The sequence below is a fragment of the Antechinus flavipes genome, chromosome 6 (assembly GCF_016432865.1).
Source record: "Antechinus flavipes isolate AdamAnt ecotype Samford, QLD, Australia chromosome 6, AdamAnt_v2, whole genome shotgun sequence".
In the NCBI taxonomy this organism is placed as follows: domain Eukaryota; kingdom Metazoa; phylum Chordata; class Mammalia; order Dasyuromorphia; family Dasyuridae; genus Antechinus; species Antechinus flavipes.
Genome location: NC_067403.1, coordinates 74655703 through 74678886, shown reverse-complemented (window position 1 = coordinate 74678886; position 23184 = coordinate 74655703). Strand labels below are relative to the sequence as shown.

General features: G+C 33.5%; 1 protein-coding gene across 2 annotated transcripts in view; it reads left to right on the top strand.

The window, feature by feature from the left end:
• NR3C2 (nuclear receptor subfamily 3 group C member 2) overlaps positions 1-23184 on the top strand; it is a 377266-nt gene that overhangs the window by 295814 nt on the left and 58268 nt on the right. For both annotated transcript variants that reach the window (XM_051965553.1, XM_051965552.1), the window contains exons 5-6: positions 3982-4332; positions 6071-6215. In XM_051965553.1, coding sequence (XP_051821513.1) covers positions 3982-4332; positions 6071-6215 — 496 coding nt within the window. The remainder of the gene's footprint in view (positions 1-3981; positions 4333-6070; positions 6216-23184) is intronic.

Here is a 23184-nt window from a genome sequence, read left to right as displayed (position 1 = left end):
TATGAAATAAAGGCTGTCCTAGACCTGACATACATTTGGTACCACAAATGCTTTTACGACATTATGACATGGAGCTGGGTGTCCCTTTTACACATATGCAAAAAATCCTACATTTTACTATATATCTTGAAAAAGATAAATTTGCCTTCTTGGGATCAGCTCCCAGTCAAACCCTGACTGAGTTAAGTCTAGAATCTTTAGAAGACTATAGACCATGAATTACAATTAGACATTTCCCTAGACAAGAATGAAAAATTTATAAGATTATTATACCACTTTTGCAGCCATAATAGCAAGTAGGTTTAGGAAACTTTGACTACATACTGATTTCAGCACAATTTAGATTCCTGACTAACCACATACAAGAGGAGTTTTATAAATTTAGTGTCATTTTAAAAAGTTTATTCGGGAAAATATATGGGTACTTATTAATATACTTTTCATAGCTCAGGAGCAAGCAGTAACTGGAGAGCATAAGAGATGGTAAAACAGTAAGCTGTGGAAAATACAAATAAATTAGAAATATAAAAATATGGATTTATTAAACATTAAACATACCACATATATTTACAAAAGTATTTTATAAAGTTAAATATAACTAAAAAACTAAAAATCTCTTCTCTCTTTGGTTTGTTCCAAATGTAGGTCATAAATTTTATAAGCAGCATGTTATTTGGGGGGGGGAACACTGGTTCTGGAGTCAGGGTTCAAAATCCTGCCTCTTGCTCTTACTAACTTTTTATAATCTCCCTGGGACTTAATATGCTCATCTGTAAATGAGGCTACTTTTGAAGTCCCAAACAACCCTAGATAAGAGATATCATAAAAGCCTTTTTTTTAAAAATGAGTATTATTTTCAGAGAATCTTATACCTCTGTGTGTATTTGTGTGAATGAAACACTATGTGAACTAGGATTTAAGAAGATCTCAAGGAACCAAATACATTTTTTCATTATATGACATATCTAGTCCTTCTAGTGTAGCCTTACAAGTCAAAAAAATCCCCAACAATAAAAAGAATTTAAACAAACTCAAATTATGAGAGAATAATTTTAATATAAAAGGTAATATTTAATTATATAGCATGTGTCATATAATATATTAATAATAATTTAATTTTTCACAAAATAATCAAATAAGAATAATTTAATACACTTGGCATAATGCCAGATACCATGTATGAGTACTATATAAATGTTAGCTATTATATAAGAAAGTTTTAAAAATATTACCCTCAATTATTTATGTTTAGGCAACTTTACTCAGTTTTACTATTTGTTCTAAATCCTGAAAAGAGTGAGATTTTTATGAACTAGATTTCTTTACTCTTTAGAAGACTATAGGGTGTTGTACTTGTAAAAATAATAAAAATAGCACAGCCTCATTTATTTAGACTTTAATATATGGGAAAGTAGGTGGTAAAATGTATCGGACCTGAGTTCAAATGTGCCCCCAGACACTTTGTAGCTGTGTGGTCCTAGGCAAGTCACTCTACCTCGTTTGCCTTAGTTTTCTCATCTGTAAAAATGGGTATGATAATAATTGTTCCTAATATCTTGGGTTATGAGGATAAAATGAGATAATGGTTCTAAAACAGTTAGCACAATGCTTGGCATACAATAAGAACTACATAAAATTTAGTGGTGGTGGATAATGGAATTTGACAACTGAAATACACTAAATTTTGTGGGATGGGAAGGATTTGTTAGGCAAATTCACCACATAAATAAGATTTGTAAGAATATTTAATCACTTAATAAAAACTAGTTTCTACTATTTTAGAAATTGCCTTTTATTTGAGATTGTTAAACTCTCATAAGTCCCACTTTGGTCCCTGTAGCAATTTCAAGTAAATTCTGTTCGACTTATTTCAGTTACTGTATATTTTCAAAGGTAATCATTTATTTCCTTAAAAAAAAACATTTTGTTATTCAGAATTTTTGATAATTCAGAATAACACTTATAAAGATTAGTGCACTGCAAGATCATCTGAAGAATATCAGCCTACAGTATGTCAGACACTAGGTAGGGATATATAGATACAACAAAAATGGAACCATCCTTATTTAAAATGAGATTACATTTTAATGGGGAAGATAAGAAGTACATATACAAATTTACATAATAGAAATATGAAGTGAATAAATATATAAACATATGCAAAAGGATTTAAATTCAAGGTAACTTAGTGGGGAAGACATGAGCGGTCAGGGTCTCCAAAAAAACTTCATGCAGAAGATAGTGCCCTTTTCCTACATGGAATCAATAGGTTCCTTACATTTTCTCACTTAGACAAAAACTGAATGCTTTAAGCATAGGGGATGGGGAAGTTACTTTGACCATCTGCTAGAAAAAAAAATAGGGGATCATAGGAGGAGAAACAAGAATATAATCATCTTCTTTACTTAGAAACACACGTAGCCTTCCTGGCTTATGCTGTATTGCATGAAGGTGAATGGGAAAAACTTCTTATTTTGTGTCATGAACTCCGTTGGCAGTCTGGTGAACTTCATGGACCCTTTCTCAAAATAGTGATTTTTAAATACATAAAATAAGATGCACAAATTACAAAAGAAAACCAATCATATCAAAATGAAATTATCAAAATATTTTTAAAAACTCACAATTTTGGGTTAAGCATTTTGAACTAGAGCAAGTATGTACAACACCCCATTGTTCTTTGGAGCTACATGACTCCAAAGAGTCATATGTACAACCTTTGATGTAGTATGAAAAGGGGGAAAATGCCATAAGATGTGTTGATTCTATGTTTTAAAATATTTGTCTTCTAAAATGCCTGAAAGGATATTTTATTTAACATAACATTTACCCATTCTATTCAATGAATAGAAATGAATTCGGTACACATATTGTCCTGGATGGAGGGACTAGAGAGTAGAATAGATTTTCAAGTGTAGTTAGAAGGTTGAATATCACACCTTGCTCTGAACAGGACATTAATTTTCTCCCGTTTTAAAAACTTCTGTAGGTTCATTAGTTGGACAGACCGTCCATTTTATAGATTAAGAGGCCTTTGCATTTATTTTTTTCCTCTTGCATGTTGTCTGATTTGGAGCTATTTGATGATTATCCATTCAATAAAAACTGTCCATTATATGATGTGGAAAGAGGCATTTTTAAAAGTAGAAAACATCATCCCTGCTCTTCAAAAGCTTTTGGTGTAGTCAAGGAAACAAGGGAAACAGTATAAGAGAAAAATAACTACATGATTTAATCAAGTACATCCTGGTAATTGCCCATGTGTTTACTCAGGAAAAATCAAGTGAGAATCAGGGAAAGTTCATCAGAGTTAGCAAAATAAAAAGAGAAGCACAAAGTATACCATCTTTATTTTTGCTCTTAATTCTAAGTTTAATAGCGAAGACAGAAACCATTGACTTTTAGGGGGTGTTTTGATTATATATTTCATTTATCATGTATTTAATTTGTTAGCTCTATGCTACTCCGTGTTCCCAAGAGCCTGTGTAATTGAAAGCCTGTAGTTTTAAGCTTGTCACATATTGTTGTTAGCGTTTAAAGAGATAACCACATTGTTATAATGTGAGGTTTGATGGTAAATGTATGTTTTAAATCACTGTATTCAAATGGTAAATCTTAAGAATAAGCATTAATTTGATTCACCTTGTTATTTGATACTTCTTGAATCTTTGATTTCCCTCTACCTAATATAGATTTCAACCCCAAAATAAATGTCCTTAAATCTTCCATAAAGGATCTATCAGTACAACAGCAGCATTCTTTAAGTCTTTCATACTTTGTGGGTACTGATACAGCACTTGGGGTGCATCTATTACCCCTTATCTCTCTTACATGAATGGTTCATCTCCTTTTATGTTTGGGCTTCCTTACTATTATTTGCTTTATTAATTTTACTTATTGCCCCTAAATTTGGGGCATCCTGCAGTTACTACCAATAAAAATCTTCTCTACCTTTTTTTAACAAGATCCTTTTGCTTTCAGCTCGAAAGTCAAAGAAATTGGGAAAGTTAAAAGGGATACATGAAGAGCAGCAGCCTCAGCAACAAGCTCCACCACCACCACCTCCACCCCAGAGCCCAGAGGAAGGAACAACTTATATTGCACCAGTAAAAGAACCTTCTGTTAACACAGCACTTGTTCCTCAGCTCTCCACAATATCACGAGCACTGACGCCTTCACCTTCTATGGTCCTTGAAAGCATTGAACCAGAAATTGTATATGCAGGTTATGATAGCTCCGTACCAGATACGGCAGAGAACTTGCTCTCTACCTTAAACCGCCTGGCTGGCAAGCAGATGATTCAAGTAGTAAAATGGGCAAAGGTACTGCCAGGTAGGATTTTACCTTATTCCATGATTTTCAGTCTTCTATACTATGTAACATCTGTCTGTAGATATGAGTTTAGTTTTATTTTTAATCCTATCAGATTTCCATTGTGAAAAACATATATTGAGAATAGAGCATAATGTGAATTTCAATTGAATACAGATGGGTATCCTTATTCACACAGACTTACAAAGATAAACACACACACACACACACACACACACTCCTTGGGTTGATTATGAAAATGGATGGAAAAATCTGTTCTTATGAACAGAAACAAGCTAATTTTTTTAAGAATGTTGAACCCTATCAGTGAGAAATGCTTTTGAATAGACTTTTTAAAATTTTTATTTTATTTTTATTCCAAAGTTAAACACTAAATAAAATGAACATTTGCATGTATATTGTAGAAAAGGAAAAGATGATAAATGGAATTGTATGTTTCTGTTACATAGAGCTTGATTCTCTTTTAGTTAAAAAGAACTTCAGATATAGCCAGAACAGGCAGCAGCCTTGTATAGTGTAATTAAGAAACATCAAAAGTTCCACCTGTAACAAATAAATAGTCATGGAAAACAAATTTCCACATTGACTATGTACAAAAATGTATGAGTCATCCTACATCTTGAAGACATCATCTGTTATGAGGTGAATTACATGCTTATTTCTTTATATTCTCGAATCATCGTTTCTCATAGGGGTTTTGTTTTTCTTTTCTTTTCTTTTTTTTTTTTTTTTTTTTTTACAACAGAGAAGAAGTGATAGGGAAAAAAGAGATAGAGGGAGAGTCCCCTCCTCTTCAACAAAAAAAGAGAAAAGCAAAAAAAGATAGCCAGAAAGTCACAGACAAGCAGGAAAGCTTTGAAAGTTATATATCAATTGTATTATATATTTTAAAAGAGAAGCATGTCTTTATTTAATAATGACATGCAAATCAATGTCAAATCCTTTCCTCTTCTACAAAATACATATAAATGGTTCATTTTATTTAGTGTTTGTTTGGAATAAAAATTAAATTAAAATTTTAAAAAGTCTATTTATTTAAAAGCATTTCTGTTCTGGCTATCTCCTGAGAATAGTGTCCTGAGGAATTGGGGCTAGGGGAAATAAGAAAGGGGATCAAGATAAGTTCAAAGGTAGAAGTCAGGATACTGCCCTGAAAAGCGTGTGTGTGTGTGTGTGTGTGTGTGTGTGTGTGTGTGTGTGTGTTAACGTAGGAAGGGGCAGTAGATTTGAGAGGGGATACTAAAAAGACAGAGAAGCACTGAAAAGAGGAAGAGGGTACACCAAAAATAACTGATTTACTTTATAATTTTGTCAAGAATCTATTCTTGCTCTAACTTAGAGGGAAATAAGGTTCATTGATTGGTATAAAAATTCAGTGCACAAAAACTGAATTTTATAAAATCATTAGCATAAATGTTTAATTTTTTAGTTGTATACATTATTAAATAATTAGGGCTTGAGAACTTTTTCCAGATTTATCAGAGTTTTAAAATAATAATAAAATAATTTTTTGGAATGGTACCCATGCTGAACCACTCCAACTAGTTTTTTACTGCCCACGGTAATCTGAGATGTTTAGAAATCAATTTGGCATTGACAATGTAGAAAATATTTCTTAAAGATTTGGTGAATTGGACTGAGTGAAAAGAAGCATTTTGGAGACATCTTGAGGTGTTAAATCATAGACAGCATGTGAACTGTCTAGAGTAGTTTTATAATTAATTGTTCTCTTCTTCAGGATTTAAAAACTTGCCTCTTGAGGACCAAATTACCCTAATCCAGTATTCTTGGATGTGTCTATCATCATTTGCCTTGAGCTGGAGATCTTACAAACATACGAACAGCCAATTTCTCTATTTTGCTCCAGATCTAGTCTTTAATGAGTAAGTATCTATTAATTAGCTGTCTCATAATAAACTCAATAGTTCTTCATTATGCTCTTCATGATTTTTAAGTGAATATGTCTATATAAGAAAAATTCTACTGACCCGGGTATTTTTTTTTAATTGAGAACATGAAACTACTTTTAACAAAATGGTATAATATATATTTCTAAATATGTGACAGTTGTCCTAAAATAAGGATGGTCTATTTGGCTCTGAGATATGATTGACACACAGCCCCAATTAATAGAAACAGTCTTTTTTGGTATTTGCTCTATTGGAGAAGAATATCTAAATTCTAGGAGATCTGAATGTTTAAATTGCCAGTTTTTATAAGCATTCATATAATGGCTCTTTTGTTAACAGTATACAGCTGCTCAATGTGTTTTCATGACAATCATAATTATCCTTCTTTGAAATCATAAAAGAAGCCAAAATGTTTTTCTGTAGTGAAACATTCTCAGTTTTATGATGCATTAAAAGAGATTGAAAGAATCATAATGGATTCTTCCTTGGCTTTGCATTTTTTCCTATTTTAAGTTCACATTTTAGTATTGTTTGCATGCCACATTAGCAAATTTCATTTATGTTTATATCCAGTGGTGTTTCTCTATAATTGTAGGGTCAAGAAACACTTAAAAAGAAAAGAAGTATTTAAATTATGATATTGCCACAGCTTTATCCTAACAGATGGCTTTCTCTAGAGGTATGAAAATAATGGATTTGTTAGGATAGGAAGCTAAAGGGAGAAGGATTGTTGATAAGAGAAAGTGAACACAAAGGATTAAAAACAAGCAAATAGCATCAATTCTCCTGAATTTTCTACTATTTTATATCCTTATGTCAGAATAGGATTACAGCCATCAGTTGATGGTTCTTATTTTACCTGCCTTTGGGGAACTTACTGATAAGAATGATTGCTATTTATATTATATGTAATTATTCTCAAAAATATGAACTAAGAGACAGCCTGCTTCAACATTGGTTGTATGGTGAATGAATGAACAAGAGATAAACATATGCTGATGACTGAAATGGACATTTTCAATGAGTTTTGTTTAGCTTACAAGCACAAATTAACTGCCATTGAACAGCAAACATTTCTTAAATAGCTTCTATAAATTGAAAGAAAAAAGTGATAATAGTTTTATCAGTGATCATTATCATGCTTTTTATGCCACAATAGAATATCAGTGCCATCAAAATGTCATCTTTGATGCCATTTGGTTTATTTTTATGTCCCTTTTTATTTTAATTAACATGTATTTTCCTTTTTAATTGTGCATGAAATCAAAGGCACTCATGAACTGAAGGGTATTGAATGAATGAAAAAAATAAAAAGTTTAAGTGTATGTTATTAAATTTATTAACAAGTTTGTTAAATGCTTACTGTATGCTAAGCACTGAAGTTAATAAATATGAAAGCATGACAATCCATGTAGCAAAGAAGATGATATTGAATATTATGTGATGTTCTTTCCATGAATAAAGTCGTATCTGCTTTGGATGTTGTATCATTTGACAGTGGCATTTGACATTTGAAAATAAGAACTCTATTTGGGAAAGTGATTATTAGCTGAAGAAAATCATTAAAATGTTGTGAAGTTGAGAAATACCTGAACCTTGGTCGCTTGACAGTATTAGTCTTGTTGAGGTCTTCTTGAAGGAAACAGGAACAGAAAGACATAAAAAATCATGATCTTTATATTTCCTTTTCTGTTTCTGAAATCAGTGGAGAAAGTGATCAAATGAACAATGAAGCAATCATTTATTAAGTGCTTGTCTTGTATAAACCACTGTACCAAGTGCCAGGGAGGAGGAAAAGCAGACTGTCCTACCTTTCTACTGGCTCACATGATAATAGGGGAGATAGCTCTTATGGAAGGTCTCAGCTGTCAGCCACATAGAAAAGCCCCATAGTTCTCAGGCGTCAGCAGCAGGGCCCATGGTGATGAGGCTTTTTGAATGTCATTCCCACTGATAGAATCAGTTTCTGAGGTTGAGCCATTTGTCAGTGCTGAGGATGATGGCTGAGGGCACTGGCTATTTCCAGTGACTGGATTCAGGGTTGTGGGTCTTTTCCATGACAGTTGAGGGGAGAGGTATATCAGGTTGTGATGCTTTCCTCTTCCTCACAGCCACTTGTCCCTTGTTCGGAGTGCCCTGGTGGGCTGGTTCTGATCTGGGATTGCTGGCCCATTCCTCGGTGGAGTTGCCTCCCCAGATGATGGCCATAAAGGCTGGTTGAAAAACTGGAGCTCTAGCCTGAGGGATGCTTCCACCTCTAAGGCTCCTGACTTTATCTTCAAATTGATAGCAATTGGCTGTAGTAATCATTGCTGGTGGTGGTAAGGAAGGTTCTCCCCTGATTGATGGCCACAAGGGTTGGGCTAGAAGGACATAGGATGGGTTGGAAACCCTTCCCTTCCCACAACCTTTGGGTTTAGGTCCTAGCCTGTCTTCACAGGATCTGAGGAGATGGTGTCAGGTTGGTGAGTGAGAATAGTGGTGGTCAGACTTGCCTAGAATATGTTCACTTCTGTCTCTCTGCTACAGCTAAGCTGACTTGCCAGATCTCTGAGTGGTAATTGGTTAGCAATTGATAGAAATTGAGAAGAAACAGTTAAAAGAAAAATAGTCTAATTAGATATCTTAATCTGGCATCCCCAGCCATGTAGGGGTCTACGAATAAATTCCAAATAATCTATGGATTTGTTTTTTCTTAAATATTTTATAACTGTATTTCATTATATAATTGGTTTCCTTGTAATTTTATATGTTTTCTTTTATGAATTAAAAATATTATTCTGAAAGTGAATCTTGTCTTCACCATGCTGCCAAAAAGTTCCAGGATACAAAAAAATCATAGATTCTTTTCCTAGTTCTTGGCTCTTTAAAAAATAGTTTTGTGATATAATTATAGCTCATTATTCTTTATTTCCTGGCATTTTAAAAATACTTAAACATCTTATTGATTTTTCAGACTATTTTTAAGATCTAGAGAACAAAGCCTAAAACTGACCTAATCTAATTGACTAGATTTTTTTGGTGATTAAGCCCTTCATTGGTCATATTTGCATCTTATAGCTCTTTCATTTAGATCAAATAATATCAACAAATATTTATTGAATACTCACTCTATGAAAAAAAATTATATTTAACACATGCAGAATCTGGGGAAGAAATGTCAGAGGACAAAGTGGGTAGAGTACTGAACTTACAAACCCATCTTGACATGGGTTTAAGTCTCACCTCTGGCACAGACTACCTCTTTGTCTCTAGGCAAGTCATTTAATTAATGTATGAATTTTTTTGTGATGACAACAGTATGACGTGACATTCAAAAAAGCTAAATTACTCTTATGGTATAATGTAACATTAGATATAGTAGTAGTAGTAGTAGGTAGTAGTAGTAGTAGTAGTAGTAATATTACTAGTGATAATATAATATCTAGAACAAAAAAGTCAGGTTTTGTTCTGGAATATCCTGTATTTAGTTTTTGACAACATCTATTAGGAAGGATATGGTAACTGGGATGATAAGGGAACTTGAATCCATTATATGCAAGGATCATTTAAAGAAACTGATAAAAATTGGGCTAGAGAAGAGAAGGCTTAGAGAAAATATGACCACTTTCTTCAAATATTTGAAGGAATATCACGCCAAAGAGGGATTTGACTTAATCCTCTTGGTCTCAAAGATCAGCACTGTGCTAGGAAGTAGATTGATTTGCAAAAAAGACAGGCTTTTAAAACCTCCCAACAATTAGTCTAATGGGCTTCCTTGAGAATTGTGGTGGCTGGCTTCTCCCATGCTCAGACTTTTAAAGTGGAAACTGAATGACTATGTATTCAAGGTGTTATAAAACAAGATTTGTCTTTTAGCTAAGATCAGGACTAAACATGATGAACATAGTAATATGTTTAGAAAAGTTACACATGTTTAACCAGTATCAGATTGCCTGCTGTCTTGGGGAAGAGGAAGGGAGAGGAAAAAAGGAGAAAAATTTTGCAAAGGTAAATGTTGAAACTATCTTTGCATATATTTGGTAAAAAAAAAATAATAAAGTACTTTAAAAAATTTTTTAAAGAATAAAAAACAATTGTACTAAATAGATCAAATTTGGAGCTCCCCACAAAATCTTTGATTTTGGGAGGCATGTCCTGAGCACAAAATAATTATTTCCCCAAATAATTGGATAACATATTGTCCAAAAGGGTATATTTCAAAAATATTATAGTCATGTAGTCCAAAAAGCCTTATGTTCATGTATGTATATGTAGTGTGTGCATATATACATATATGTACATGCATTATAAATATATATGGGCTGTCTGTGTGTGTCTATATATGTACATATATTATGTAAATAATTATAAATGACATTGCATTCTTACTAAGAAGTTTTTCAGTTTCCACAATTATACCCTTTTTTGTTTTGACTTTCTTCTATCTTAAACATTAAATTTCTTTGAATTTTAGATAGTACATTTTAAAAATGTTCTCTAGTTAGAGTAAAATTTTAAGTAATAAAATATTCTTTCAAAAACATAAAACATCTTGATACAAGAGAAAGAGTAATGAACTTGGAGACAGCAGGGAATCTGGATTCAAATTCTGTTGTGTCATTAGAAAATATCTGACCTTAAACAACTCATTTAATATCTCTGAATTTTTTCATCTCTGAAATGAAGATAATAAAATTTGTATTACATCCATCATCATTCTGAGAAAATGCTTTGCAACTCTTAAGGTCTATACAAATGTGAGGAAACAACATTAAAATTGAATTAATGTCTTATCTGTAATTTAAAAAATAACACCTTTATAAAACTTTTTTTGTTTTAGAGGGCTAAAAAAAAAAAAAAACCTAACAGCTTCTGATTCAAAAACTGATGCCCAACCTTTCCAGCTACATACAGCTGTGAACAGAAACCAACCATACAAATATCCAATCCAAAAGATTAATTTTCTTCAGTGGTTAGAATGACTTCAATGGAGGTTTTAGTATGTTTGTGATAGGAATTCAGTGCCCTTACAACTGTATAACTATGATGACATGATACTTTCTATCTTGAAATTAAAAATGGTATTATTTAACTTTTTTCTGTGGGAAACCAGGAGAAAGACAAGCAGATTTCTAAATTTATGAAGTTTACATGGTTCGTATTAATGAACCAAGAAATTTCTTTTACTTCTGTTTAATATATTTTAATTACTGGGATAATCTTAACTTGTGAATTCTCTGGGGTTTTGGTATGTAAATTTATATCATAGTAATGAGGACTTAATACATATAGATGAAATTAAACTTTTTTTTGTTTTGCATCTGAACAGTGGGAAATGATTTGATTGGTAAATTTTCTAATCATTCAAATAATTCTAGCACCACCTCTAATTTATCCTTGATATTTTCATCCTGAAATAGAGTAAGGAGAGCCCATGTAAACCTCTGGGAATTGGTTCCTTGCCCTCCTTAGGTTTTTATAAAAAGATTCAAGAATTACAGTAGAAACTATGTGAAATGCGTTTCACAGCATTTTTGAAACAGGAGAGAGAGAGGGAGAGGGAGAGGGAGGGAGAGGGGGGAAGAAGGAGAAGGAGAGGGAGAGGGAGAAAAGGAGGGAGGGAGGGAGAGAAGGAGGGAGGGAGAGGGAAGGGGAGAGAGAGAAAGAGAGAGGGGGGGAAGAGGAAAAGGAGAGAGAGGGAGGGAGAGGAAGAGGAGAGAAGAGATGAGATACAAAATAATTTGCAAAGCTATTACTTTGCCAAGCCAAAACTTGCATTTAGGCCTTCTTACATGGTCTATGTTTTAATTTAATGTGATAAACAGCACTAGAACCTATTCTAGTTGCTGAAGATACTAAGGTGACAAAAATTGAGACCTTCCTTTCCAAAAAAAAAGTTTAAAGCATGTTTAATGCAGGAGATTGAAAACAGAGTGACTGGAGCAGTCTTGGTGACTCATTGAAAAATAAAAGAACCTCAGAAAAACATTCAAGGAAACCACCAGCCATCTGAATAATGATCATGATTTCTTACCCAAATTCAGTACCCAGAGCCCAGAGAAAGTGGTTGGGAGGAAAGGAAGGCAGAAATAGCGTTAAGAGACAGCTGGATGCAGATGGAGTGGTGAGGACTGGCTTGTCTTTCCCCTCTGTCCATTCTGGCCATTGGGACACAGCTGTCTGCTGCTTGCTGAACTCTTGGTACTTGATTTGCCCTGGCATTTGGCTTTTGGTGAAAAGTCTTCCCTAATGAGAGAACTGAGTGATACCTCAGCAAATCTTTCTGGGAATAGAACTTTTTAAATAATAAAATGCATGTTAAAAAAAATAGCTAACACGGCTAAATTTCAAATGGATCACTATTCCTTGACAATCTTACTCCCTTCCTAATAATAACACTTAGGTATATTTTAATGGGAATTCTTATACACAAATTATTTCTGACAATGTGTTTAACTTGATGATGCTCCCAATGCATCAAATAACACCTTTATAAAACTCTACCCTCTGATTCATGGGCAACCCACAGTGGGTACAGGTATTGTGGTTGTTTATCCTCCACTCTTGGAGAGGATCATGGCTTTGGGAAGGTGATATCATGACTTGCAAGGGAATTGCATTTAAATGGAGGGAGGGAGCGACTGTGCAAAGTTACCAGCCAGACTTTCAGAGCCATCTGGGTCCAGTGGCAAAATATAGATCAGGATGGCCCCTGGGTACAAGTATTAAAAGATACTGAAAGAACAAGAGGAAGGCCTTCTGTGAGTTGTATAGATATTTGAAGGAGGATTAGTATGTAAAATAGGGATTTAAAATCTAATTGGATGAAATGTCATGGAGGGATTTTGAACCATACCTGTGAAAGAATTTATCGCATTAAGGAAATCATAAATCTTTCACAGTAGTAATAAGAATTATGTAAGCTTCTTAGGACAAAAATATCTTCAAACACATCTATTTACCCATTTGAAAGTAAACTAGGTAAAGTTCTGTCATCTTTGAAGTTTATTTTCTGTCAGCAATTTCCCATTTTTGTCTCCTTCCTACCCACTAGTGATATCCTCTTCTCCTTAAGAACTCTGTACCTTTCTCCTTTTTGCTTCCATAGAATCAGAATCTTAGCATTGCAAAGGAGAGCACCTAAGCAACCATCCTTCCCTACTTTTTATATGGAGAAATTGAGACAGAGAAAGGTAAAGGGGCCTATTCAAAGGCTAGTTATTCGCAGTGCTCAAGCTAGAACTAAAGGGTTTAGACTAAAGTCTTAAACACTTAATTATCAATACATCATTGTATTGTTACAATCACAAAAACAAAAATAAAAAGAACCCTACTCTCAAGAAATTGATTACTGACATATACAATATTTTTGTACAGACTTCAGAGAGAAGAAGATATTGGGGAAACTGTAAGACTGAATTATTTCTAATTTGCTTTATTTTTCATCTTTATATATCCAACATTTAACACTGGACTACATGCATAATAGGTGTTTAAAATATGTTTGCTGGATCATACTGAAGGAATGGAATCCACCACATCCTATTTGGAAAGCAACCCTTCCCTCACTCTGGACTTAAGTGCTGACACTTAAGCCAGGTTCTCATTCATAGAAGAATTTTCCTAGTGAGGAGGGGCCACTGGCCTAATCCCACATTCACCTAAGCCTTCTCCTACCAGAGCAACTATAAGAATATTCATCATTTACCCTTGTTGACTGAATGTCAGCTTTTAGTATAATTAAATTTCACCCAGCAATATAGTCGGCATGTTAAACAGTTTGTCACTAACAGTGAAATAAAAGTTATTGAAAGGAATTTCAAGCATATGTAAGCACATATAGGGGAGCAGAAACATCCTTTAAGTCACAACTTCACCCCAGATAATCTCCTGTTCCTTTCGGAGGAGGAGAGATCTAGCCAGCCATGCTGTAGCTATTAGATTCCTGGCCTTTTCCCAGGAATTGTGGAAGATAAAGTAATCTTGTTGCTATTTTCTTTTAATGCTTGCAACCCAACTTATCCTTACATGAAAAGTTTCCTTCCTTTATACCAGGGATTCTATTTCTATTTTAATTAGTTTTTAATAATATTTTCATATCCTAAGACCCTTTAACATATTGGAATACATACTTAGGCCTTTTATTCTGTGGCTAACATGATAAAGAAGTTTCAAACAAATAAGTGTCATTGAAATTCATTCTTCTTGTTAACAGATATATTAGTTTATTGAAGAACATCACAATAATACTATAATCAAGGAATTGCTGGATATTTATGTCTCTTCAGAAATGAAACTAATTGATGCTCTTAAAACTCCAAAGGAGGTGCCTTTAGGGGATATAAGGGAAATTGGGGGAGAATCATGTAAAAGAAGCTTTTTCTTGAAATATTCTGTTCAAAATTAGGGTACAGTGAACACTTTAGCTTTTCTTCTGTGGAGTTCAAAAGCATTAACATATTCATATAATTATTAACTGTTTGATTTACTTTGAAAAGATTGTTAGAGATCACTGACAGTATTCAATTTACTTATCCATTCACAACCTATATTTGTAAGCCTATAATTAATTTTTAAAAATACCCTCTTCAATAAAATTCCTAAAATCATTTTCAGTAATGAGAAGATCCACTATACTGCTATCTAAATCATTCTAAATATTTTGAAATTGAAAGTATATTTAGTCTTTCAGTCTTTTAGCATCTCAACTAGCCTTCCATAATTCCCATGTTGATATTATCCTGATTCCATAACTTGTTACAAGAGTGAAGGCAAAAGCAGAATGATGACTTTCTTGCTCTGTTACTTACAGCCTTTCTTGTGGGTTTCCAAGTATAAAGAGTGGTACAGCATGGGAAATGGAAGGGTTGACTCAGTAATTATTTGTTATTACGTTTTATTGATTCCTTTTGCTTGAAATATCACAATCGTTTCCACTATCCTTCTTGTCTTCCCACTAGATACAGGAATATATTCAGAATTGAAAAAGATTTTAAAACATGACAGGGATAAGACTGATAATTTCATATAGAGAATCTTTCTTCAACCTACTTAGCAACAAGTAATCTTAGGGAATTGATGGAATAGTGTGAGGTTAAGTGTTTTACCCAGTTTAATAAGTAGACCTGATTCAGGACAACCCTTTGATTGTTTAGGTAATTGTTAGAATGAAATTAGACTCTCATAGATCATTCTGTAGTTTAAAAACAAAAATTTACTTTGCCATGTCAGAGAAAAAATATTACACAGGGATGAAATGAAATATTTGTAAAGCACTTTGTAAATCTTAGTGTATAGGTATATAATAAGCTTTAACATATGTTGTTATTATTATTATTATTATAGCATAGTAATTTGGCTATCTACCTCCATCTGGGAGGTGGGAGCAGCTATGTGGTACAGTGGATAAAGTGCCAGAGAGAATATCAGAAAGACTCATCATGAAATCTGGCTTTTGATACTTTTGAATATTGATTTTGACTTTGCACAAGTCATTTATCCCTTGTTTAACCCAGTTTGCTCATGTGTAAAATGAGCTGGAGAAAGATCTGTGGCTTTGCTGCAAGAAGCCCAAATTGGATCACAAAGAGTCAGACTGAACAACAACTTTCATATGATGTGTCTATTTATCAGGTCAGAAAGTGGTAGCTCTAAATCTTTGTACATTTGCTAAGGCTAAAGGGCCCATCTTCTGTTGGTAAGTCATTTTATATCTATGTGAATAGAAACTAATAGGAATCTGGAGTTAAAGGAGGTGAACTTTGAGCATTAGGCTCCTGAGTCATTCAAATATAGGAAACTTCCAAGGAAAACTAACCTAATTTAGATGAGGGAATGAATTTGGATATTGCTGTCAACACATCCAGAGACTAACAACCGATTGAGACTATGAAAAATATAGCCTCAGTAAAAATAAGAAAAAATCTTTTATTTATATTCTTTGACAACTTATCCATAGGAAATTGCTATTAACCATATATATTTATGTCATTTAGACTTTTACAGAGGTATTTGAAACAAATCTTTCCACTCAACAATCTCATAGTTGTGTTGATTACATTTGTACAAAAACTTTTTTAATAATACATAATCAAATTTGCTGATGGTCCTACCCATAACTCCTAAATGTAAAATTTTAAAATTAAATCAAAAAGTACCACCTGTACCACCTTCCCTTCTCTCTTTTTTAACAATATGATCTTTTATATTCCAAATATATTGTGGTAGATAGTATAAATAATGAAGTAAATCTTTTAACCAATCTGCTTTCCAGTTTTCCCAGTACTTCTTATTGAATAGGATAACTGACCCAATTATAATTAGATGTTTATTTCAATTCATATGTCCTCTTAAATGATGGCAAATGTGGAATATAAAATGCAGGAAAGCTCAACCTAAATTATTTGAATTCTGCCTGATCAGTTTATGTATAGAATCCTGAAAACAAAATATTCGTTTAGCCTCTTGGCTCCTTTTAGAAAGCACCTTAAGGGTAGCCATGTTATGAGTCCCCCAAACACTAAACTTAAGTAGACTCATCATCTTCATAGATAGCTTTTATAAATTTCACAAGGCACTTTTTTCTCTCCCATTTAATCCTCATAACAACATGTAATAAAAATGCTTTTATTGTCCCCATTTTACAGAAGAGAAAATTCAACTTGGAAGAGTTTAAATAATGTGCCCACAGTCACACAGCCTTTCAATGTCTAAGGCCATATTCAAACTCAGTTCTTCCTAAATCTGAGTGCATCATTCGCTGCACTGTGCTGCTAATATACTCTAATTTACTTGGAAAAAAATGTTAAAGGAAGAAAGACATTAGCTCTTAATGCAATACTAAAAGTACATTGACTACAAGATCTTTCAGTTTTCACAGCCACCATTCGGGACCGCTAGCTTTCACTATGACTTATTTTGGAGAAGAAGAAAAAAGAAAAAAGATGTTCTGCAATAGAGAGATTTTGCTCCATGGATAGCCATTATGAAATCTCTTTCTAAGTTTATGTTTCTATGAACCTTTAAAAAAATTTTAAACCACTATAGTTATCCTTAAATCAAACCTGATCCTAATTCTACAGGGAAAGAATCGAACTGAGTTCAAGTAGTTCCCTACTGTGTTTAGTTGTAAAAGGAATCTGTGTTAATGAATACTATATATTTTCCTGGTTAAACAGCGCAAATTCACCAAGCTTTGTTTTATGTGCCCAACAGTATTCCATGGGATTTTCATGGAACCTGAAACCATTAAAATAATGTAATAACAAATAAGAACACTGTTACCTTTGTATGACCCTTAGATGTTTAGCCTTTTTCCAATGTTCTGATTTCAGTAGTAACAATGGTAAGGGGGAAGTGTTGCAATTATTTGAATATTTAATAATTTCAAGAGTGAAGGAAATTTACTGTAAGAATTAATGACTTTTGTACCATGGTCAAAGCATCTTTTATTACTAATATTTTCTTACTACAACCAAAAATGTATTATTATTGTATTAGTTTACAGTAAATTCATCTTGTAATGGAAGAAATATGTATTCTTTTACAGAAATAAAAGTCATTATTTCTTATCCAGACATTTGTTGCTTCCAGTACGATCACATATCTATTGCACCAGTGTATCCAGTATATGTTCATTCCTGTTTGGCTCTTCATGATCCTATGTGGAGCTTTTTGGGCAGAGATAATGGAGTGATTTGCCACTTCCTTCTCCTTCTCATTTTAAAGATGAGGAAACTGAGCCAAACAGGATTAAGTGATTGGCCCAGGATCACATAGCTCCTAAGTCTCTGAGGCTGGATTTGAACTCATGATGAATTTTCCTAACTCCAGGCCCAGCTCTCTGTCCATTCACTACACACTTAGCTGCTCCAGTATGTCAGTAAATGCTGTTTAAATGTAATTACTGATCTTGCCATAGTGAGAGAGTAGATTCAGTTGATAATCATCTTCACTGGCTTCTGCTAGTGTATATATGGTGTTAGATCTTGAATTTATTAAATTTAAACAACCTGTTTCCTAAATTGATATACATTTACCTTTTATTGGATATTATACATAGATTAACTAATATAACATCTTATTAAAATTAACCCCAAATTCCTTGTAGAAGGTAATTATGTTGGCTGCAGTGGTTGTTGATTATCTCCAATTTATCTTGTATATTTCTTATTTATACATATTTATTTTTGTGTTATTTTCCCCATTAGACTTAAGCTTTGTGAGAGCAGAAGCTGGTCTTTTGGGGGAGATTTTGGGGGAAGGGAGTTATTTTTGCTTTTTTTATCCCTAGCACTTAGCATGTTGCCTGGCATTAATTAGTGCTGAATAAATGCAAAAGGTTCTAGCCAGCTCAGTTTCCTCAGACCAAAAAAAATAAATATTAATTGAAACAGTGACCAGTATAAATAACAGTAAATTCCTTCATGCTGTATGGGACAATACAACAAAATAGGCAGATTGTGAGTGTGAATGTATGTGGGAATTTTCCAAAAGCCAGCTCAATGCCTAGTTAATGAGGCCTGTAGATAGTTGGATGGAGTCAGACTTCTATGGGTCATTGGGAAGAGAAATGGGGGATTGGAGAAGTGTACTTCTAGGGGCCTTCCAGAAACCAATGTCTTTGTTAGAGCAAAAAGAGAGGGCCAGCTTAACCCCAGAGCATCACACTTTCTGAAAGTCAGAGTTGATCCCCAACCAACTGGTCAAAGTCTGTCAGGGCTTCTCAGAAGATAAAACCCACTCCTGGTTAAGTAATTGCTCAGATAGAGAGACAGATTGGACCACTGTTGGGTCACCAAGACATAGTAGTAGAAGTCAGGAACTGGCTGCAGCAACCCCATCCAAAATTTCTGACAGCAACCTAAGTACAGAGGGAAAATGAAGAGACAGGACTTATCCACTCTGTACAAAAGCATAGGAAGATGGAAAGTTTTTTGCCCTGGAACTGAGTACAATTAAAAAAAAAAACTGAGAATATTAAGCTGTACAACAAAACTCCAAGTACAATAGAGAAATCCTGTAGGGTAAGAGAAGCCCACTAGGTAAACTCAAAAAAGTAATTCCACAAGGAATACCAATAGAACCTCAAGAAAAAGAATGACTTAACAAGGGATACTTCAAGAAATGAAGTAAGAGAAAAATGAAATTTAAAAAGGAAAGAAATTAAGAGAAAAATGAAAGGAGAGAATAAAATTAAGAAATTGGAAATGAAACTAAAAAAATTATGAAAATTTTAAAAATCAAACAACTCCAATTAAAGTAAAAAGCTGGGGATGAAAACTGATCCAGGTATTAGAGTAGCCCAGGTAGTAACCATGAATACAATGAGATAAAATAGTACCAATTCAGGTGAAAAAAACAAAAGCTCGAGAATTTAAAGTAAAGAAAAGTAAGAATGAGCAATATCAGATTTTAGATATTACTGCAGAGTAAAAGGGAAAAAAAAACCATTTGGCATATACTGTTTAATTTTTTTTTTAGTTGACCATTAAAATGGATTAGGTAAATAAGACATAGAAGCAGAATACCCAAATATTGTTGGAATAAGGATTCATTCTTTGACTAAAATGATGGGAAAATAGCAAGATTTCAGAAATTAGGCTTAGACCAATATGTCACCCCATAGTCTACAATAAGTTTCAAATGCACATATAAATAAGATTTTTTAAAGTCTTGTGATGAACACATTAGAGGAACAACTGTGGATAGGGGGAGACAGCTTGACAAAATAAGGGATAGAAATAAGTCTAAGTAAAATGGCTGATTTGATAGCATAGAATTAATAAAGTTTGCACCAAATTAATGCTGTTAGAATTTGAAGTAGAAAAATTAACTAGGAAAGAAAATATTTATAACAGATTTCTCAAAGAGATTATATATAAGATAAATGATTGAAATGATATTGATTGGCCCATTGATTCACATGATTCTTCTGTCTCATGTGGGAAAACAGATATATGATATTTTCACAAAATATCTTGGAGGTTCAGCATATTAGCTTAATAAATTGATTTAATATTGGAAATTCCTACTAAAAGAGGAAAAACAAGGTGCACTGAGTTTCAGTGTGTGATTAACTCTTAATCATGCAATATGTCCTGTAGTATACTTGAGGTTTTCCCAAAAGATTTAATGAAGCGAGATAACTGGTAATACCTTACAAAATAAAGTAGAAACAAGCACAAGACTGCAAATGGAATGTACTCATTAACTACATATGAATTTAATTCAGTAATCACTTAGCAAATCTGTCCAAGCCTTATTAGTGGTGGATAGTTAGACAAAGATAACACTATATTTGAGGGGGAAATAAAAATTTCAAAAGAGTAAAATATATATTTTCTTTAAAAGGACGTCCTTGAAATCTGGATACCTTTTTAAAGAAACTGTAATTAAGTTCTCAGTGATTTTAATCACTTCATTTTAAAGATAAAAAGAAATAAAAGACAAATCAAAGGAGTACATAAATGCCTTTTACATAATTTTTTAAATTATTTATCACTTAATATACTCAAAGTTGATGGAAAGGAATTTGTTTTTCTTAAATTATTCACATTGTCTGAGCCTTTCTGAAGATCACTGAAAGTTAAAAGGAAAAGGAGTAACCAATTACATTTACATTTGAGCTTGGACCTGTGATTTCAGTGGTATAGGTAACCCCTGGATACAAAAATCCCCTTTACCAAGGCAAGTTGGCACTATTTCTGTATTTTATAATCTCAAATAGTTGCCTAGAATTGCATGGTGAATGTATCAGAGATAGGTCTTGAACCCAGCTTTAAGGGTAATTGTGTCTTTTCAGATATCAAAAAGAAAACCAAGCTGAATAACTAATGTTATTTACATGGCACTTTACAACTTGTCAGAGTTGTATCTCTCCCTATATAATATCAGTTTTTTGAGACAGATGAACTACTTTGGCTCTCTCATTCAAAAAAAAAAAAAAAAAAAAACCTGCCGTAGACACTGTATTTAAAGTGGCAGCCCGGAGTCAGAAAGACTCATTTTTAAGAGTTCAAATCTGGCTTCAGAGACTTTCTAGCTGTGGAAACCTGGCCAAGTCATTTAACCCTATTTGCCTCAGTGTCCTCATATGTCAAATGAGCTGGAGAAGGAAATGGCAAATTACTGCATTATCTTTGCCAAGAAAACCCCAAGTGGAGTCCCAACTAGTTAGGTGTCATTGAAACAATTCAACAATAACAAAAAAATTAAAGATCTTGAGCCACTAAGTGTCTATGGATAGTAGTTAACCATCTAATTAACATCTCAAAAGTCAATTCAGAAATATTGAGGAGCTAACATTTTAAATAATATTTTATTTTTCTAAATACATGTAAAGATAGTTTTCAACCTTCTCCTCTGCAAATCTTTGTGTTCCATTTTCTTTTTTTTGTCCTCCCCACCATTTTTCTCCCTCCCCAAGACAGCAAGCAATCTGATAGAGGTTAAACATATACAATTCTTCTAAACATATTTCCATATTCAGAGGACCTAATATTTTAAAGACATTTTTGTGGTACAATAAAAAATGTTGGATTGGAATCTGAAGGTCTGGGTTGAAATTCACACTTCATCATTTTCTACCTGTGTGATTCTGGGCAGGTTATTGAATATCTACGTATGTCAGTGTCCCTCATCTTTAAAATGAGAAGTCTGAAAGATGTGTTCTCAGGTCCGTTCCAAGTAAAGTTTGTGCAATGTGTGGTAAAATCACATGTAGAGAGAATTTTATTTAAAAATGCAAAATAGGTGGTAAGACTGAATGTGCCATAGGAGTTTCAAAGAAAGGAAGAAAGCCCTACAGGTGTGGGGTGTGAGGTGAAGCAAGGAGGAGGTGAATTAAAGCCTGGATGAGCAGGGTGGGGAAAAGGGGAGTATATTTGAGGCATGATTATACGCAAAGGTCCCTGAAAAGGAGGAATGTGATAGCTAAGCAAATTATGCATTGCCGGTCCTAAATGAATGATTATTTAAATTAAGTAACATTGAACACCAGTCTTAGCAAGTAAGGGGGAGTGACAGGAAGCTCATTGACATATAAACATTACAAAGTGTGCTCTTGCTCTCGCTCTCCTTCTTGCTTTCGCTCTCTCTGTCTATTGTGCATCTATAGACACATATATACTTATCTATCTGCCTCTATATGTGTGTGTATATATATTTATACACACACACACACACACACACACACACGTGGGTGTATATGTATATAGCCTTGACTCTAAAACTTGAGGGTTTTTCTTTCTTTCTTCCATTCCCCCTCTTTTTCCCCTATTATCTTCCTTTTTGGGAATACAGGTCCCTCCCAACCCCCTCTTTCTGCCCATTTGTTTTCTCTTTCATATCTCACTTTTTTTTTTTTTTTGGTCTTTCTTATTCTTATCCCCATTGCTGGCCAAAACATGAAATTGCAGTATATTTTCAAATGAATTTTTGTATTTATTTAGTACTTCCCCACTCCTTGTTAAATGTCTCTTCAGAAAAAAATAAAACCTAGATGGGAGCAGCTAGGTTGTACAGTGGATAGAGTACCAGCGCTAAAGTCAGGAGGACCTGAGTTCAAATGTGACCTCAAACACTTAACATTTTCTAGCTGTGTGACCCTGGGCAAGTCACTTACCCCCAATTGTCCAAAAAGAAAAAGAAAAAACTTAGGTAGACTGAGTTCTTCAAAAACTAGTCTCTTTAGAACAACTAAATAAAGTTGCTTTTGACTACTTTAAGGGAAAACCTTAACAACAAAACAAAACAAAACAATCCCCTATCCCTGCTTTACTTATTTGTTTCACATGTAGTTATTGAAATTTCTGTTTCATCAGTGAGGTTCTGAAATAGTGACTACTTTATTATCTTCATGATTATTCTTGGCTGCCTTTGTTTCAGAAAATACAATTGTTGATAGGAGGCACATGATCACTAGAATTTGAATTGAATATTTGAAGTGATTTTCTTTTTT